The sequence below is a fragment of the Conger conger genome, chromosome 9 (genome assembly GCF_963514075.1).
Source record: "Conger conger chromosome 9, fConCon1.1, whole genome shotgun sequence".
Taxonomy (NCBI): Eukaryota; Metazoa; Chordata; class Actinopteri; order Anguilliformes; family Congridae; genus Conger; species Conger conger.
In genome coordinates this window covers 58,079,814-58,096,427 of record NC_083768.1, presented here as the reverse complement: position 1 = coordinate 58,096,427, position 16,614 = coordinate 58,079,814, and the positions used below count along the sequence as shown (strand labels likewise).

Below are 16,614 nucleotides of genomic sequence, written 5' to 3'. Positions count from 1 at the left end.
TTGACAGGACATTGTCTATTGCCTCATACAATGCATCCATTGCATCATCTGCATCTAGGGTTGGTGCATATGCACTGATGAGGGTAGCAGAGTGGCCCTTGGCAAGTGGAATATGCCAGGTCATTAATCTCTCACTGATTTCCAGGGGGAATTTGAGGATGTTATGCAGGAGGTGGGTTTTCAGTGCTAAGCCGACTCCATGCAGCCGTTGGGTGTCTTCTGGAAGACCTTCCCAAACTTCTGCAAGTCCTCTCCTGAGAAATGCATCTCACTCAATGCAATGTTTGGGTCGCCTTTTCTAGACATTTTCCCTGTCAAGAGGTGAGGTCCCTGAAAAGGGCTGCTCAGATGTGCAAGCTGCTTCCAATGGTGGATGCTATTCCAGAGTCCCATCCAGTCTTCATCCCAAACCCGCCCCCTCCCCTCTATCACTGGAGGGCTTGCTGCTTTTGGCAAAAGTGATGGCCTGCACAAGGGCTGGAGTCAATGTGAAGAGAGGCGCAGAGCTACCAACTGCGTCCACAGCTGGCAGATCATGGGACATCCTTCCGATTTGAAGGATAGCTACAAAATAAGCAGGTGCCACCTGGCAAATATGTAGTCAAGGACCAACAGCAGGGGATTAAATCAGTTGTAGAGGGACTAGTTGAGTGGGTCCTCTAGCTCTGAACAAAACTCCACATACATCATATGATTATCCTCGACATGGTGAATCCAGGCCACCATAAACCTTTATCCTCCCACCAGCCTAAGGGAATCGCATACATTTTCAAGGCAAGGCCGAGTCTGGGTGCACACAAGAGGCAGAATCGACAGACCAAAGCCTGGCAGCTCCCTGCAATTTCTTCTACCAGAAGGTTGTCTTAAGTTCTTCTCTTGCCACTGGAATGTATCGGTTGAAGTTATGCAGAATTTCTGTACGGAGTTCTTAACTTTAAGCCCACTGACTGACTTCAGCAGACTGCACTCTGTACCCCCCCCCCCCAACAGCAGGCTCTCAATGGCGCCCCCTACCTGCACTTGCAGGGAAAGCTGTCGGCGGCCGTAGTCGGCCTGGTTCTGGCGGGTATAGTCGTCGCTGTAGCTGTGGGAGTGGATGATGCTGGGCTGCACCAGGCTGGCAGGCGGGCGCAGGGCGGACAGATCCTCGCTGCGTGAGAAGCCACCGTGCCCAAATGCTGGGATGTAGGAGGGGTGGGAGGGGTCGGGCTCGGGGGCCAGCAGCAGGGGTGGGGGGGGCTGCCCCCCACGGGGGTGGAGCTGGGGCCCGTCGCTGGCCAGGTGGAACAGGGGGTTCTGGAAGGACAGGGGGTAGTGCATGGCAGCCGCCTGCTGCTGCTGCTGCTGGGACAGTGAGTCCGTGCCCCCACCGCCCCCCATCTGGCCCAGACGCAGCCCCCCCGAAATGCTGGAGCCCCCCGAGCCCGCCGAGAGCCGACCCCCTGCACGCAGGGGACCCCCCAGCCCCCCGAAGCTGCCCAGCCCCGCGATGGAGGCCTGTGAGGAGTTGAGCATGTCCCCCACGGACTGGAGGTTGGAGATGCTGTTCATGCGTGAGTCCTGCAGGTCCATCATGGATACGCTCTTATTGACACTCAGGACCTGAGAGAGAACAGAGGAGCACCTTCAGAACCGCCATTTTAATACAACATGCAGCTCAACCAGACCCAACGACTCAACGACGTAGTTGTTTTGTATTCAAGTACTGCCGACGGTTCTGGTACCTTTGGGTCGGGCTCGGTGATATCAGAGCTGCTCGTGCAATAGGCGGGGCTGGAGCGGGCCAAGGGCGGACGGGTGACATAAAACACGTCTTTGGAGGCGCGGTGGGCGTGGTCACGTTCCGAAAAGCCCCCCATGCCCGGGTGCGAGGACATGACCCCCCCTCCGGAGAGGCCAGAGGTGGGGGAGGGCAGGCGGGAGACATCTATGGAGCTGCAGTGTGGAGAGACAACAGTAAGGAGAGACAGGCTAATGGGGCATGCAATCCAAACCTTACTGTCCACTTTATTCACATTTAGCATGCATATCCAACTGGTGCGTGGAATAGACCCATTTTGTTTTATTTTGTCTTGTTTTTTAGAGGACATTTGGGGAGGATAACTGTTCTTGGAGGGTCGTATCGGTTTCTGGATCATTACAGATTCTGCTCCCTATCATGTTTTTAGCCAGTCATTTACTGATTTACATGATGTTCAGCTAAGCTTTTGTCATTTACATCAGTGGGTCTCACCAAGGTGGCCTTGAAAAGATATTATTGAAGGTTCAGTCACAAAACAGCAATTTATTAATTATTATTCACCTAAATAAATGACACAAAGCAAACAATTAGTAGTATATACAATATTTTCTCTTTCTTCAGATCTCATGTTTGCTCTAAATAGGAAATAAGGATTTTTGCTTTAAATATTTGAGGATTACAAATGGATTTTTAAATCGCTTTTATGAGCAGCTTGACTAACTGCATTAGAGTGTGTACAGATGGAGTAGGGATGATTACAGACAGGTTATCATGTCTCCTGTGGGGCTGACCTTGGAATATATCCATGGACACGGGGGGCTTGAGGGCAGAAATGTTGAGAACCACTGATTTATGAGATCTGACATCGTTGGCTGAGCATTTTTCAGGAGGACTGCTTAGTTACATCACATCACTGCCTGAGTACTACGCAGGACTTTTAGCCTTGCTGTGGTCCTGTGTTTACAATCAAAGAAGTCTCCTCTATCCACAACCCCACCGACTCACCTCCATTTTTATCCAGTCGAGGATTGCGGTCACTACCTGTAGTACGCCATTTACACAGCCTAGATTTGCAGTCGCTACCTGCAGTATGCCATTAACATGGTCGAGGTTTGCGGTCCCTACCTGTAATACACCTTTAATACAGTGGAAGGTTGTGGCTGCTCCCTGCAGTATGTCTTTAACATGGTGGAGGTTTGCGATCACTAGCTGCGGTGCACCTTTAATACAGTGGGGGTTGCAGTCGCTACCTGCAGTATGTCTTTAACACGGTGGACGTTTGCGGTCACTACCTGTGGTGCACCTTTAATACAGTGGAAGTTTGCGGCCGCTACCTGTTCAGGTCGCGCATCATGAGGCTTTGGAAGTCGGAGGAGACGACGCGGTTGAAGTTGGGTCGGGAGAGCAGCCGGTCCGTCTGTCTGTCAGGTGGCGGTCTGTCCGTCTGGTGGCTGGGCTGCCGCTGCAGGTGGGGGTTTCTCAGCGCCATGCTAATGTCATTCAGGAGCCGCGGCAATGGACCCAGCTTAATGATGGCATCCTGAGAGAGAGAGAGAGAGAGAGAGAGAGGGAGACAGAAAGAGGCAGGGAGAGAGGGAGAGAGTAGTCACTGGGCAGTCAGTAGTGAACAATGTCAGTTTCTGTTTAGTAGTGAGGTGTTGGGTGGTCAGTAGTGAGTATTTCATCGGTCGATATTGAGCAGTCAGTGATGTGTGGTCAGTAGTGGGCAATGTGTACTGATTTGTCCATAGTGAACAAGCGCTGGTTGGTTTAGGACGGTCGGTTGGCGGTTCGCGGCCCGTCAGCGGTCACCTTGCTGAGCTGGGCCATGACCTCCCACAGCAGGCTGTGCAGGATGGACAGCTCGCGGCCCAGGTCGATGTAGCCCTCGAAGCTCCCGGCATTACTGACACTGTCCAGGTTAGAGATCTCATACAGGAACTGCTGCATGGAGCCCCACTCCATCTCCAGGAACTCATTCATGAAGCTCATGTGATCGTCTTTACTCATAAACCTGCGCACACAGACAGTTCTCTCTTACTTTTTATCATCGATGGTTTTATTGTATGCCTCACTGCTGATTTGTCCGAGTCGTGGCGTAAAATGCACTGAAAACAAATCGCACTCGGCTGAACCGCATTGAGCTGAGCGGAAGCAAACGGAACTGAATTAAACTGAGCTTAATTGATTCAAACTGAACTGAATCAAACTGAGCTTAATTGATTCAAACTTGAGCTGAACCAAACTGAGCTGAGAGGTTTTTTTTTGGCAGTGTGAATGCTCAGCAGAATGCTTGCTGAAGCTCGCTCACTTGGACATGTTGGCCAGGTTCTGCACCACCTTGGCGATGAGGGTGAGGGTGCGGGACGTCTGCTCGTCGGGGTACTCCTGCGTCAGGTTGAAGAGCGATGGGGACATGATGGCGGGGCAGAGGAAGCGCAGGAACAGGGAGGCGCTGATGAGCCGGTCCGCGATGTCCTCCCTGCCCCGCTCTGCGCAGCGCGCCCGCCAGGAGGCGAACACCTCCTTCAGCTCCCGCGGAAACACACTAGGGGGAGAGCGGAGCGGGATGGAGGGAGGGCGTGATGGAGAGAGAGAGAGACGGGACAGTGTGATTGAGAGAGAGAGGGAAAGAGAAGGAAGGTGAGAATGATGGCGAGAGGGAGAAAAGGCGTTGAGAGACAGACGTGGAGTGGGGGGTTGAGAGAGGGAGTGACAGACGACAGTGTTACCAGATGAATGAACACAAAAGAACGTAAAAACTTAGTAAGAGGACAATTACACTTAAAATAAAGCAAATACTGAGTCTCATATATGCACACAGTATGCATGAACAAGGCAGCAAGGTGTTCATTTTGGCATTCCCTGTGATGTCACAAAGGAGGACGGAGAACTGACCAGTGGGAGTTGACGATCTTGCAGAGTGCCAGCTCGCAACACATGCGGAGATTGGCCTGATGGTCCGGCAGGACGGAAGGTGGGGTCCTCATGGGGTCCACCTCACAGTTTTCCTCCGACTCGTACAGGGCCCGGATGAACTCCCCTGCAGGCAACACACACACATGCACATACACAGACAGGCACACACACAAACACAGACATCCACACACATGCACGCACACACACACACACAAAGACACCAAAGTGTATAAGCATACCCTGTAATATATAGTATTTGCCCTTTCACCACATGTGAATAGTTTGGTTACAAATTTAAAATTGTGGAGTGCAGTGCCAAATATTTGTCCCAAGGCATATGGAGCTCACCATATACCTGTAGATGGTTATGTATACCTATGGCATGTACCTGCAGCAGGCTATTCTTACCTATGGAACATACCTGTACCTGGCTGTTCTTACTTATGGCTGTAGCAGGCTGTTCTTACCTATGGCATCCTTGAGGTACTTGTGTCCGATGAGCTTGAGGTACTCTTCTATGGCTTTGGTGGCCAGAGTGTTCTCGCGGAAGATCAGGTGCTCTCTGTCCATGAACCTGTCCACTTCACTCATGGCCATGTCCGACAGGAAGTCCTGAGAGATAGAGAGACAGAGAGACAGAGAAAGAGAAACAGGGAGTATTGGTAATAGTAATACTTGCATTTTAATCTTCATGTTTATTGTTATTGCTTCGTTACTACTATGATTATTAAGCTTTGGCGATATGTATTTCACGATATGTCATGCTAATAAAACGTTGAATTTGAGAGTGAGAAAACAGTGCATGAGAGCGGGAGTGAGAGAGAGAGAGAGTCCGCGAGAAAGACAGAGTGATGGAAAACGCATCAGCGCCAGACCGGTGCATTCCACCGGCGTTTGCCCCGTGTCCCGTAGGGCAGTGCGGGCGGGAGGCGGGCGCACCTTGGCCTTGCCGGTGCTCTGCAGGATGTGCACTAGCGCACAGGCCACCTCCTCCTTGCTCTTGACGCTGAGCAGGGGCTCCAGCACGCCGCACAGCGTGCGGTAGTTGTTGGTGACGTACTCGGCAAACTCCTTGTACAGCTCCATGGGCAGGATGCTCATGGTCTGGTAGCGGGATTTGAGCCGCAGCGAGGCGTTGATCACCTTGCCACCGCCCACCCCGCCCCCCTTGGCCAGCACACTGGGCTGGATCACGGGGTACCACTGCTCCACGAACTGCCGCCCCGTGATGCTGGAGATGGGGATGCTGACCAGGCCCAGGTACGTGCTCTTCTCCTGGGGAGGGGGGTCGGGGGGTTGGAGTGAGGGCTCAAGTCAGATTCAGGGCTCAAGTGATCTATATTCACTCATATACTCTGATTAGCCAAAATATTATTTTTTAAACAGCAGTGCCTGTCAAGTCATGGATATACTAGCTGCTAAGGGAACAGTTGGTTCTCGTTGTTGATGTGTTGGATGTGGGAGAAATGGATCTGTTTAATAAATAACATGATAAATCCACACAGATAAACTGATGTACAGTTACTTGTGGGTCACTGTAAAATCCCCGCAGAAGAATTAAGGGGCATTTCAATCAACTTCCTGAAAATGTCTGAACTGACACGGAATAACCCCCCTCCCCCTCGTCCCCCTAGTCTGCCGGGACCCCCAGCGGAGCGTTTAAAATGGTGGCTCAGGTTGCGACCCCGGGCCCTCACCTTGCGGCGCTTCTTGTCGGTCTCCTTGTAGAGGTGCAGCCGCAGGCTCCGGACGGCGGGCAGGTTGTTGAACTCGAAGTGCTCGCCCCAGAAGACGGTGTCGGTGCGGGGCTTGCTGGTGGTGCGGGCGTACAGCATGTCGTCCAGGCACAGCTCGCAGTAGTAGCGCTTCTTGGCGGGCAGCTCGCGCGCCTCGATGATCCACAGCTTCAGCACGTTGTCCACCCGCCGGCTGTTGTCCTGAAGGGGGCGGCGGCAGACGCAGAGGGTGATAGGGGGTGGGGCCAATGGATGAGGGTGGGGTCAGTGGACGGCCAATGGATAGGGGTGGGGCCAATGGATGGGGGTGGGGGTCAGTGGATGGGGGTGGGGCCAATGGATGGGGGTGGGGTCAGTGGATGGGGGTGGGGCCAATGGATGGGGGTGGGGTCAGTGGACGGCCAATGGATAGGGGTGGGGCCAATGGATGGGGGTGGGGTCAGTGGATGGGGGTGGGGGCAATGGATGGGGGTGGGGTCAGTGGACGGCCCATGGATAGGGGTGGGGCCAATGGATGGGGGTGGGGTCAGTGGATGGGGTTGGGGTCAGTGGATGGGGGTGGGGTCAGTGGATGGGCGGGGGGCGGTGGTTGGTCGTGTGGCCGATGGTTACGGGGGTGATGTCAATTGTTGGGGGGTGGGGCAGGTGAGGATGGGGTGAGCCCAACAGAGAAAGGAGGATAGGTGGCAGAGTAGGGCGTCGTAGACAGAGAGAGGAGCAATGGGCGGGACATGGGAAGAGAGACAGAGAAAGAGAGAGAGAGAGGATGGATGTGGGAAGAAGGCAATCACGTGGGCTGAGAAGGACAGGCAGGCCTGAGCTTGCACACACACACACACAGCCACACATATGCACACACACACACACACACAGCCACACATATGCACACACATACACACACACACTCACACACATCCATTACATTTACATTTTTTTACATTTTAGTCATTTGGCAGACACTTTTAATCCAAAGCGAATTACAAGTGCATACCTTAAATCCTCGAATTGTGGCCGGGGTCTTTTATTTACTTAGGCTGCACAAAGCACAGGCCTTTATTTGGGGCAGGCTTGTATTCGAGGCAGGCCTTTATTTCTTATTAGGCTTTTGTTGTAGAATTTTATTCTTAAGGATCTTTTTTTCCTAAAGTGCGTTTTATTGTGAGACATACATTTTGTTTGTAGCAGCATACCGGTAGGCTATCAAAAGATTTTCGCTTTGGTTTGGGATTTAATTGACTTTTGGACTGTTTGATTCTATTGCTAAATGTTGGGACTGATGGGCACTGAAATCTGGGGGGTATTTCATGGTTCACTGTTAAGCTTTATGTAGTTGAAAGAGTGTCGGGATTTCCACCTGTCTGTTTATTGCGAGCCAAGGCAGCCGCTTTCATTCATTCATTGAACGTGTGCTGTGCTGTAAATACATGGACCTTATTGTGTAGCCAAGTAGCCTGAATTGAGTAAATTTTTAATTTTGCCTGATTTACTTTTTATTAAATTCGAAGGCTGGAATGCCTTGCGGCAACAATTGTGTTTAAATGTATACTGCTTCAGCCTTTGGCAAGCTACTCAGAAGGGGGCGGCAAGCGACTGGTAGCTTGAGAGCAACGTGTTGGAGACCCATGGTGTAGGACAATGACTTTTCATTGGCAACAGTATTAAACCAACCAACAATATAAAATATTAAGAAGAGCTCTTTTATTTCAGTGAGTTAAATCGTCTTCTAGTGCTCATGGACTGATAGCCCTATTGGTAGGCAATATTACCCCGGCTTGTATTTGGGGGCCGGCCTTTATTTGTCCGAATCGACCACGGCCCCGGCTATTATCCGAGGCCTGGCTTCAAATAGAATCCCGGACACAATTTGAGGATTTACGGTAGGTTCTTCCACAAGTTAAAGCAACACATATGCACACACGTACTCACACACAGCCATACATATGCACACACGTACTCACACACAGCCATACATATGCAAACACATGCACAAACATGCACATACACACACACACACACACATACAGACATACACATATGCACACACACTCACACATAAGCACACACACTCACCCTTAACACTAGAAAGGGCAGTTTTTACAACCTAGAACCACCAAACCTGAAGCCCAGCTGACATAATTTCATACAAATGAAAGCAAATGTTGCAAAACTGTTTTTTTAAATAGCTTAAGGACAACTGAATCAATTTCTAGCCAATTCAGTTTACTCATTCTATGTTTCAGTTGAAAAATGAATATATATCGGAGGCGTTATCTCCAAGGAGTTATAAACCTATCATTTCTATAACTATAGCCTCCACAATGACTCATCCCACCCTAAATTCTTTACCAAATTCATCACATGATAACAATGAATGAATTTTGTGTGATTATATTGTATGTGCAAAATTTATTTGGATTGAGCTTGAATGAGGAATTCACATCAAAGCCTGTAATTAATTTGGTGAATAGCGCGTTGTTGGAGAAGAGCAAAACATTCACACCTGGGTACTTATATCTGTTTCCTATTGGCTGATAGGGGATTTTTGTGAAGAAAATGGCACAAGCTACCTGTATTTCTTTATTGAGTCCATTTCTTTCAAATAAAAAAAATTGTGTTGTTCTCAGCCCAAATATTTAGGACAAGTTGTGGAAGGAGGAACACATTGCATTTACGGTGTCTTGAGTAAATTGGATTTAAAAATCCAAACGCCCAATGGCGTCGGCTCTGGCCTTTCTAGTGTTAAACACACACACACACACGCAGATACACACACACACACTCTGGACGTGCCGAATACTCCCTGCTGAGTGCAGTGGGATCAGCAGGGATTGGGAGCGTCACGGCGTTCCCAGCCGGGGGTGAGTCAGGCTTCCCGGGCTGCTGTCAGACGCCCGCGATGCGCACGAAATCCCAATTTAGATCACCCCCCGAAAGTCCCTGGCAGGAGCCGCGGAGCGTCGGAGCAGACGCGAGCCGTGAGATCATTCAGCAGGTAATCTCCATAAAACCGCTGCGTGGCAGCGAGCAAGGCCCCCCTCCCTGCTCCTCCCCTGTGGGAAAGCTGCCTTTATTTCACCAGCTGTGTCGGCTGGGAGCTGCTCTGTCACTTAGCAGCAATACAGAGGGGCAGGGACCGTATATATGAGCTGAATCCCACAGCACGGCTTACAGAGCCACAAGCAGAACCAGGAGCAGAACCCGAAACAACCAGGAGATAGAATCAGGAATAGATCCGGGAGCGGAACCAGAAACAGAATCAGAAAGAACCAGAAAGAGAACTAGAAAGATACCTAGGAGCAGGACCATGACCAGGAACAGATCCAAGAACAGAAGCAGAAAGAGAACCAGAAAGAACTAGAAAGAGAACTAGAAACTGAACCAGAAGCAGAACCAGGAATCATATGTGTTTAGAATGCTCTTAACTGAAACCTTGTAACACTGATGTAATGAAAGCAACATTCTATAACATGGTATTATTTCCCCCAAAACATTTGGAACACAATTCTTAGATTTTTGTGGTTTTGTTTTGTCGCAATGTCTCAATGAAAATTCTTCTGGGGCACTGTCAAAATTTACTGCTGATACCCAGCACAAATATTTGGTATTCTGCAATACATACGCACACACACACACACACACACACACACACATACACACAAAAACAGGGAAACAGGCTCACAGGGAGAACAGAAAAAGTAAAGGGGGTAGAAGAGACGGATGTCTGTTCTCTCTATCTCCCCTGCCCTCCCTCTCTTCTCCTCCCTCTCTTCCTCCCTCACCTTGTTGGGTTTGATGGCTCTCTGCAGGTTCTCGATCCATTTGTCCCTCTCGGCCGCCGAGCGGCAGGCGAAGCACTTGGTTCCTGAGGCTGTTGTCACCTGCGGTGAAAAACGGGCACGTCAGTGACCCGCCCCCAACAGGAGAACCCGCCTTTTACAGAGGAACCCGCTCCTCTGCAGGACAACTTACCCTTACATTAGCGCCCGGTTGTCATTGGAAGGTCACCCTGGAAAATGACTAAACACCAATGGGCATAGGAATCCTATTGGCCATAAACTTTCCTCCAGTGGCTGTCAGTAGGATTAACATGACCCGGTATTAACAGGGCGGGAATTCCGTCCTCTCTACGGTGGCCATGTGGTGATATCCCCAGGGCCCCAACTTCCACAGGAAGTGCTTACACTTGCCTCCCGCCATCCACAGGAAGTGCTTACGCACGCACACACACACACGCACGCACACACCTCGAAGCAGTACTCCTGCCCCAGGATGCTGGAGTGCACGGGTTTGATGATGGCATCCTCGTCCAGCGTGAGGTCCAGCGCCTCAGCTGCACTGCTGGGAGAGAGCAGGGACTCATGGGAGTGAGACTCCTTAAAGCTCTGCATCAGGCGAGTCCTGCAGGAGAGAGAGGGGAGGAGGGAGGGAGAGAGGGAAGGAGGGAGGGAGCGAGAGGGAAGGAGGGAGAGAGGGAGATAGGTAACGGTGGAGAGTGAGTAAGGATGAGAGTGAGGGAAAGATGAGCGCTCTTGAGCACACACAGACACATGCAGTGCATTCTGGGTACCTCCTGATTGGCACTACGGAATCATGGCTGAATCATGTGGCAGACGTACACACACACACACACACACACACAGGCTACGCACACACACGCTGGGGGAGTGCGCAGTGTATTGTGGGTACCTCTCCTGATCAGCGCTGCGGAACCGTGGCAGAATCATGTGGCGGAAGCTGCTGGTTCGCTCCAGTTTGGGCTGGCTCTTCGCCCGTTTGATTGACCCCTTCAACCGTCTACTGAGAAAGCTCTGGGGCGGGGCAGAAGAGAGGGGGCGGGGCAATGTTACACAGAGGCACAGTGGAGGGGGCGGGACCACGTGGGAGTGGGCGGGACAGAGCGGAAGGAAAGGGGCGGGGTAATGTTACACAGCGGCACACATGAGGGGCGGAGCCAGTTATGATAGGGTGAGGCAGAGGGGGCGGTGCCACGGAAGGGGGAGAGTTCAATACAGTGGCGATGTTACAGTACGAATGGGGACAGAAATAGAACACACGTGTGCAGTATTGCTTTATGTATTGATATATTTGTCTATACATATATACACATTGTGCCCTGCGATGGACTGGCGACTGGTGTATTCCTGCCTTTCGCCCAATGTATGCTGGGATAGGCTCCAGCCCCCCTGCGACCCTCATCAGGATAAGCGGGTTCAGATAATGGATGGATGGATATATACACATATGAAAGCAGTGAGGAAGGATTCTGAATATATCAAGGAGAAAGAAAGAAAAAAAAATGAACATAAATATATTTCTGAATATGTACATAGTCATCCTATTGCTCATAGGTGGGTTTGAAACCCAGGGGACTAGCTATAATGAAACAATGTTTGCTGTCATAATCCTGTATGTGGCTTTTGATAGAAGCATCTAATAAGATGCATATATGTTATCTAGTTATATAAAAACGTAAAAAGTGAGAGAAATTGTCAATGAATTGATATGGCCCATCAGTGATGTGCAGCTTGAGGAGCAGGCTTAGGAAGATTCATCTGAGATAACTCAGCCCACCCTGGCTCTAGTGTGGGTGTGCAATCCGCAAACTTAACTGCCGAGCAGACAGCTGAAAAGCCTAACACAGTAACCCACCCTCTTGTGAACTCAGGAGGCCAGGGATTGACATTGCCCCAGAAGCTCACAAACTCCCATGGTTACTGGAGGTATTGCAGTTCATTAAGCCTCCGGTGCCAAAAAGCAAATTTCCGCATTGAAGGCCATTTAAATCTACGACTTTACCCTGGTGAATATACTATTTTGGACAATCCTTTTCAATTCTAAAGTGTTTTCACCCTGGACTAATTACTGTTCAGGGACCAATATTTTTTCTTAAACACGCTGAAGATAATTCCTAGTTTTTTCAATTCCTATTCATCCCTTTCCATTGTGGTACCCAGTGTGCATGCTCTGCTGCCAAAAACTGCCCCATTGGTGCCAAAAAGCCCCGCAGTCAAACATGGGCGCCTCCATGAATTGGCTTCTCGCGTCATTCAGCAGCTCGCATAGGAACCCATGGAACCGGTAAGCAGAAGCTGTCTCCAGTTCTTATATATCTCGATGTATAAAAAGACCCTGTGTACACACATCGAGACCAGCCACTGCATTTCCAGCTGCTGGCCAACAGAGGGCGATGTTGCCTCATGCATGTCCTCACATCCCCTATAGATGAGCTGCTGTCGCTGTGTACATGTGGACACAGCCACTTTCACAATAAATATATGTACAAAATGTCGGTCCCGAGAAAAAAAAAAAAAAAAGGATTAGTCATCATGAAAAATGAAATGTGATACATAATAACAATATCCCAATTGTGTTAACCACAAATGTGTTTAACGGACAGTTGGTTCGGGCTGTCAATTCCAGGATCATACGCCACCATCTTATATAATCGCAAGGAAAATGGAAGCAACTGCAGCCAGACGCAAGGGAAATACAACAGCATTTCAGAGGCTGTCCTCTCGTGTGTAAATGAGATGTCCGTTTCAGACCTGGGCTGAAATAGCACTTGTTTTGGATTTTCTGTGCTCTATCGATCTTGCCTGGTGCATTTGAGCCTTCAAGGAGGAGCAGTTGGGGGAGGTTTACACTTTTGGAATAATTTTATTTGTTCCAAAACATCAGACAAGCCTAGTAAAACACAGAACGGTATTTGAATCCCAAACAAGTACTATTTGAACCCAGGTCTCTACGGGGTTGGTCTGTCTCATTGTTATTTGACGCTTTGATAGCATTTGGGAGAGGCTCAGCCGTTGGGGTCTGCAGTGGATGGACACTCAAACAGACACACCCAAAACCGCTAACAGCTTTTTAGCCTTGAACAAAAGGTGATAATGATTTTCTTGAAAGTCCTCCCCCAGTCTTCAGGAAGGTGCCGGAAGGACTGAAGTGAGACGGGCGCTCGTGGCGGGTCTGCTGGATGAGTACGTCTGCGATTGCCTCATTAATTTGCCGCCACGCAGAGAGTGAGCCTGCACACGAGCATGCTGCTAGCGCTCACAGAGAGTGAGCCGGTGTAGCCGTTAATCTTGCTTATACTTCCGGGGTCAGCCTGATGTATCGCGGCCCTTATCGGACGCAACGCTGTCATGCGATTGTGCACTTTGAAACCTAGCTCCGCACCTTGCGCGTATGTATAGTTTCAGTGACTCGAGTTAACGTAATAGCAGATTGCTAGCATGGTAGCTACAGCCAAGAAGGCTGCAGCCGAACTAGCAAGCTAGCAGTTGTGAATTACCACCGGCAGCTGACGTTAGCTAGCCTGGTTGGTATCTGCACCTGGCTGCACAGAATCGTGAGCAGCAGAAAACAGAACACACCACGGTGTCTGTGCCTGGCCCTGTTTCTTTTCCACCAGGCTTGGATGCGTCCTCGTTGACCGCATTACTCACACCCAGATCCATTTTTATTAAAATCTGATGCAATGGCTGTGCAAAGCATAAGATTGATCGTTTGCACAACTGACTATGCAGACCACAGGTCCTGGGGTACAGAAAAAATAGCTGCATTTAAACTCTTCAGACAGAGAAGACATTTTGTTTTAATTTGAAAATGTGAAAAAAAAAAATCGTTTTCTGCGCTGAAGGTAACAATTGCAATGGGCTTCCGGGTCATCATCTTCAGAGGGGGAAAGGTCAGGGGTCACCCGCTGTGTGTTTCTTACACACATGATTTCTCACAGTAGTTCTACTTCCTGGCTGACGCATTGTGCTAATTATCAAATACAGGTGATTGGAACAAAATACTGGGGAGGACTTTTTTCTGGGGAGGAATTGGGAAAGCTAAAATTGACAAATATTCCAAATTTGGTCCGGCTGGATTTTAACAGAAAGATGTTTTCAAAAGCAGCTACTGTTACAGTGAACAGCTTTAAAAACTTAAAAAGTATCCAGGGGTGTCAGACGTGGCCAGCGGGTTAATGCGGGGTCACGTACCTCGACAGAGGGCAGAGGTGTCGCACAAGGTCCCAACCTGGGACTGGAACCCGCAACCCTCCAGTCGCAAGGCCGGTGAGCGCGAGAACAGGAGGAGGAGGAGGAGGAGAGGGAGGAGGGATGGAGCGAGGGAGGCAGGGTGAGGGAGAGGGAGGCGGAGAAGGGCAGGAAGCAGGGGAGCGGAGGGGTGCGGGCGGGCTGCCTGCGGAAGGGGGGGCGGGACGGGCGGGCGGAGGGAGAGAAGGAGCGGCGCAGAGAGAGGGGGACGGAGCGGAGGAGAGGAGGGCTGGGGGAGAGAGGGATGGGGCGGAGGAGTGGAGGGCTGGGGGCCCGGGTGGGGGCAGGGGGGAGGGATCGGGGCCGGGACAGGGGGGTACTCACAGGCTGTCGGAAAGGCTGAGGGGGGTTAGAGGGAGGGGTCTCCATACTCGGCTGCTTCACGTTGGCTAAGCTCTTTCTGCGAGAGCGAGCGTGCTCTGAGAGAGGGAGAGAGAGAGAGGAGAGGGGGGAGAGACAGAGGGGGATGAAGGGAGAGAGAGGGAAGGAGAAAGGGGAGAGGGAGAGAGGGAAGGGAGAGAGAGGGAGGGCGAGAGAAAGGGGAGAGAGGGGCAGAGGGAGAAAGGGAGAGAGAGGGAGAGTGAAAATAAGGGAGAGAGAAGGAGGGAGAGAGGAAGAAGAAGCAGAGAGTTAATGCAGGATCTTTTCTGGCTCTGATAACGGTTGGGGGGGGTGAATGTTAGGGCAGATGACAGAGCAGAATAATTAACCCGGAGCAGCAGCCAGGCTCAGGTCAGCTGGTCTGTAGGAGAGTCACAGGTCTACACCACCAGTGTGCACAGGAAGCCGACAGGAAGTGACATAAGGGGGCAGTGTGTGATGAGCAGGACAGACAGATCCTCTGAGTGATGAAGACCGAGGTGCATGTGTGTGGGTATGCTTGTGCGTGTGTGTGCGCACGTGAGTATGCGTGTGTGTGTGCGTGGGTATGCTTGTGCTTGTGTGCGTATGTGTGTGCATGTGTGTGTCTGTGTGTGTGTGTGTGTTTGATAGAGAGTGCAATATGCAGGTATACAGTGATGGACACTTCTGTGAATAGATGCCTCAGACAACAGTACGCAAAGCCTTTCTTTCCCTCATACCCATCATCTATATTTCTGTCCCTCTCTCTCTCCCCCCCTCTCTCCCTCTCCCTCATCCCCTCTCTCTCCCTCCATCTCACCCCTCTCTCTCCCTCCGTCTCTCCCCCTCTCTCTCCCTCCGTCTCTCCCTCCCCTCTCCCTTCTCTCAAATTCTCAGTTGAGCAATGGTAACCTTTTTTATATTTGAGGTACTATAAATACACACTCTCTCCCTCCCTCCCTCCCTTTCTCTCTCTCCATCTCTCCCTCTCTCTGTCCTTCTCTCCCACGCACCTCCTTTACATAATTCCAGTGCTACACTCACCCCCTCCTCTCTTGCTTCTCTTCCTTCTCACTGTCTCATTAAGGCCTCCCTCCCTCTCTCTGTCTCTCACTCTCTCCCTCTCTCTCTGTGTCTCTCACTCTCTCCCTCCCTCTCTGTCTCTGTTTCTATGTCTCTCTCTCTCTCTGTTTCTCTGTCTATTTCTCTGTCTCTCACTCCCTCCCTCCCTCCCTCTCTCTGTCTGTTTCTCTCACTCTCCCTCCCTCCCTCTCTCTCACTTTCTCCCTCTCTCTCTCTGTCTCTCACTTTGTTCTTTTCTCTCTCTGTCCATATCTTCCTTCTTTCCATCTCTCTGCACCCCTTGAAACCCCCCCGCCACCCCTATTTTCTTTCAGACCTGTATCTCACCCCCCACACACACACACACAGACACAAAGAGTGGCCGACTGCGAGCACTTAATGAAGCAGCAGCCAAATAGCTGTATTTAAACTACACTTTAAATACCGTCATAACAGGGATCCCTCTCCCAAAACACACTCTCGCTAATACTCTCACACACACACACTCGCAAATATTCACACACACACACACACACACACACACACACTTGCTAATACACACACACTCGCTAATATTCACACACACACACACACACACACTCGCTAATACTCACACACACACTCTTTCTCTAAATTGTATTGCTGTGTATTACCCCGATCACAATGTGCTATAAATAAAGTGCTTTATTATGACCATGTCTTACCAGTGACTCACGGATTTGAGCTCAACCCGCTGCTTCCTCACTGGAAATCAAACCCTTAATTGCCC

At 50.5% G+C, this 16,614-nt stretch overlaps 1 protein-coding gene across 1 annotated transcript in view; it reads right to left on the bottom strand.

The window, feature by feature from the left end:
• Positions 1 to 16,614, bottom strand: part of LOC133136157 (ras/Rap GTPase-activating protein SynGAP-like) — an 87,568-nt gene that overhangs the window by 32,281 nt on the left and 38,673 nt on the right. The window contains exons 3-15 of the mRNA XM_061253408.1: positions 14,766 to 14,860; positions 11,083 to 11,204; positions 10,641 to 10,794; positions 10,176 to 10,274; positions 6,358 to 6,597; positions 5,600 to 5,935; positions 5,128 to 5,272; positions 4,640 to 4,784; positions 4,053 to 4,289; positions 3,554 to 3,755; positions 3,076 to 3,281; positions 1,725 to 1,935; positions 1,015 to 1,602 (exon numbers count right to left, since the gene is read on the bottom strand). Coding sequence (XP_061109392.1) covers positions 1,015 to 1,602; positions 1,725 to 1,935; positions 3,076 to 3,281; positions 3,554 to 3,755; positions 4,053 to 4,289; positions 4,640 to 4,784; positions 5,128 to 5,272; positions 5,600 to 5,935; positions 6,358 to 6,597; positions 10,176 to 10,274; positions 10,641 to 10,794; positions 11,083 to 11,204; positions 14,766 to 14,860 — 2,780 coding nt within the window. The remainder of the gene's footprint in view (positions 1 to 1,014; positions 1,603 to 1,724; positions 1,936 to 3,075; positions 3,282 to 3,553; positions 3,756 to 4,052; positions 4,290 to 4,639; positions 4,785 to 5,127; positions 5,273 to 5,599; positions 5,936 to 6,357; positions 6,598 to 10,175; positions 10,275 to 10,640; positions 10,795 to 11,082; positions 11,205 to 14,765; positions 14,861 to 16,614) is intronic.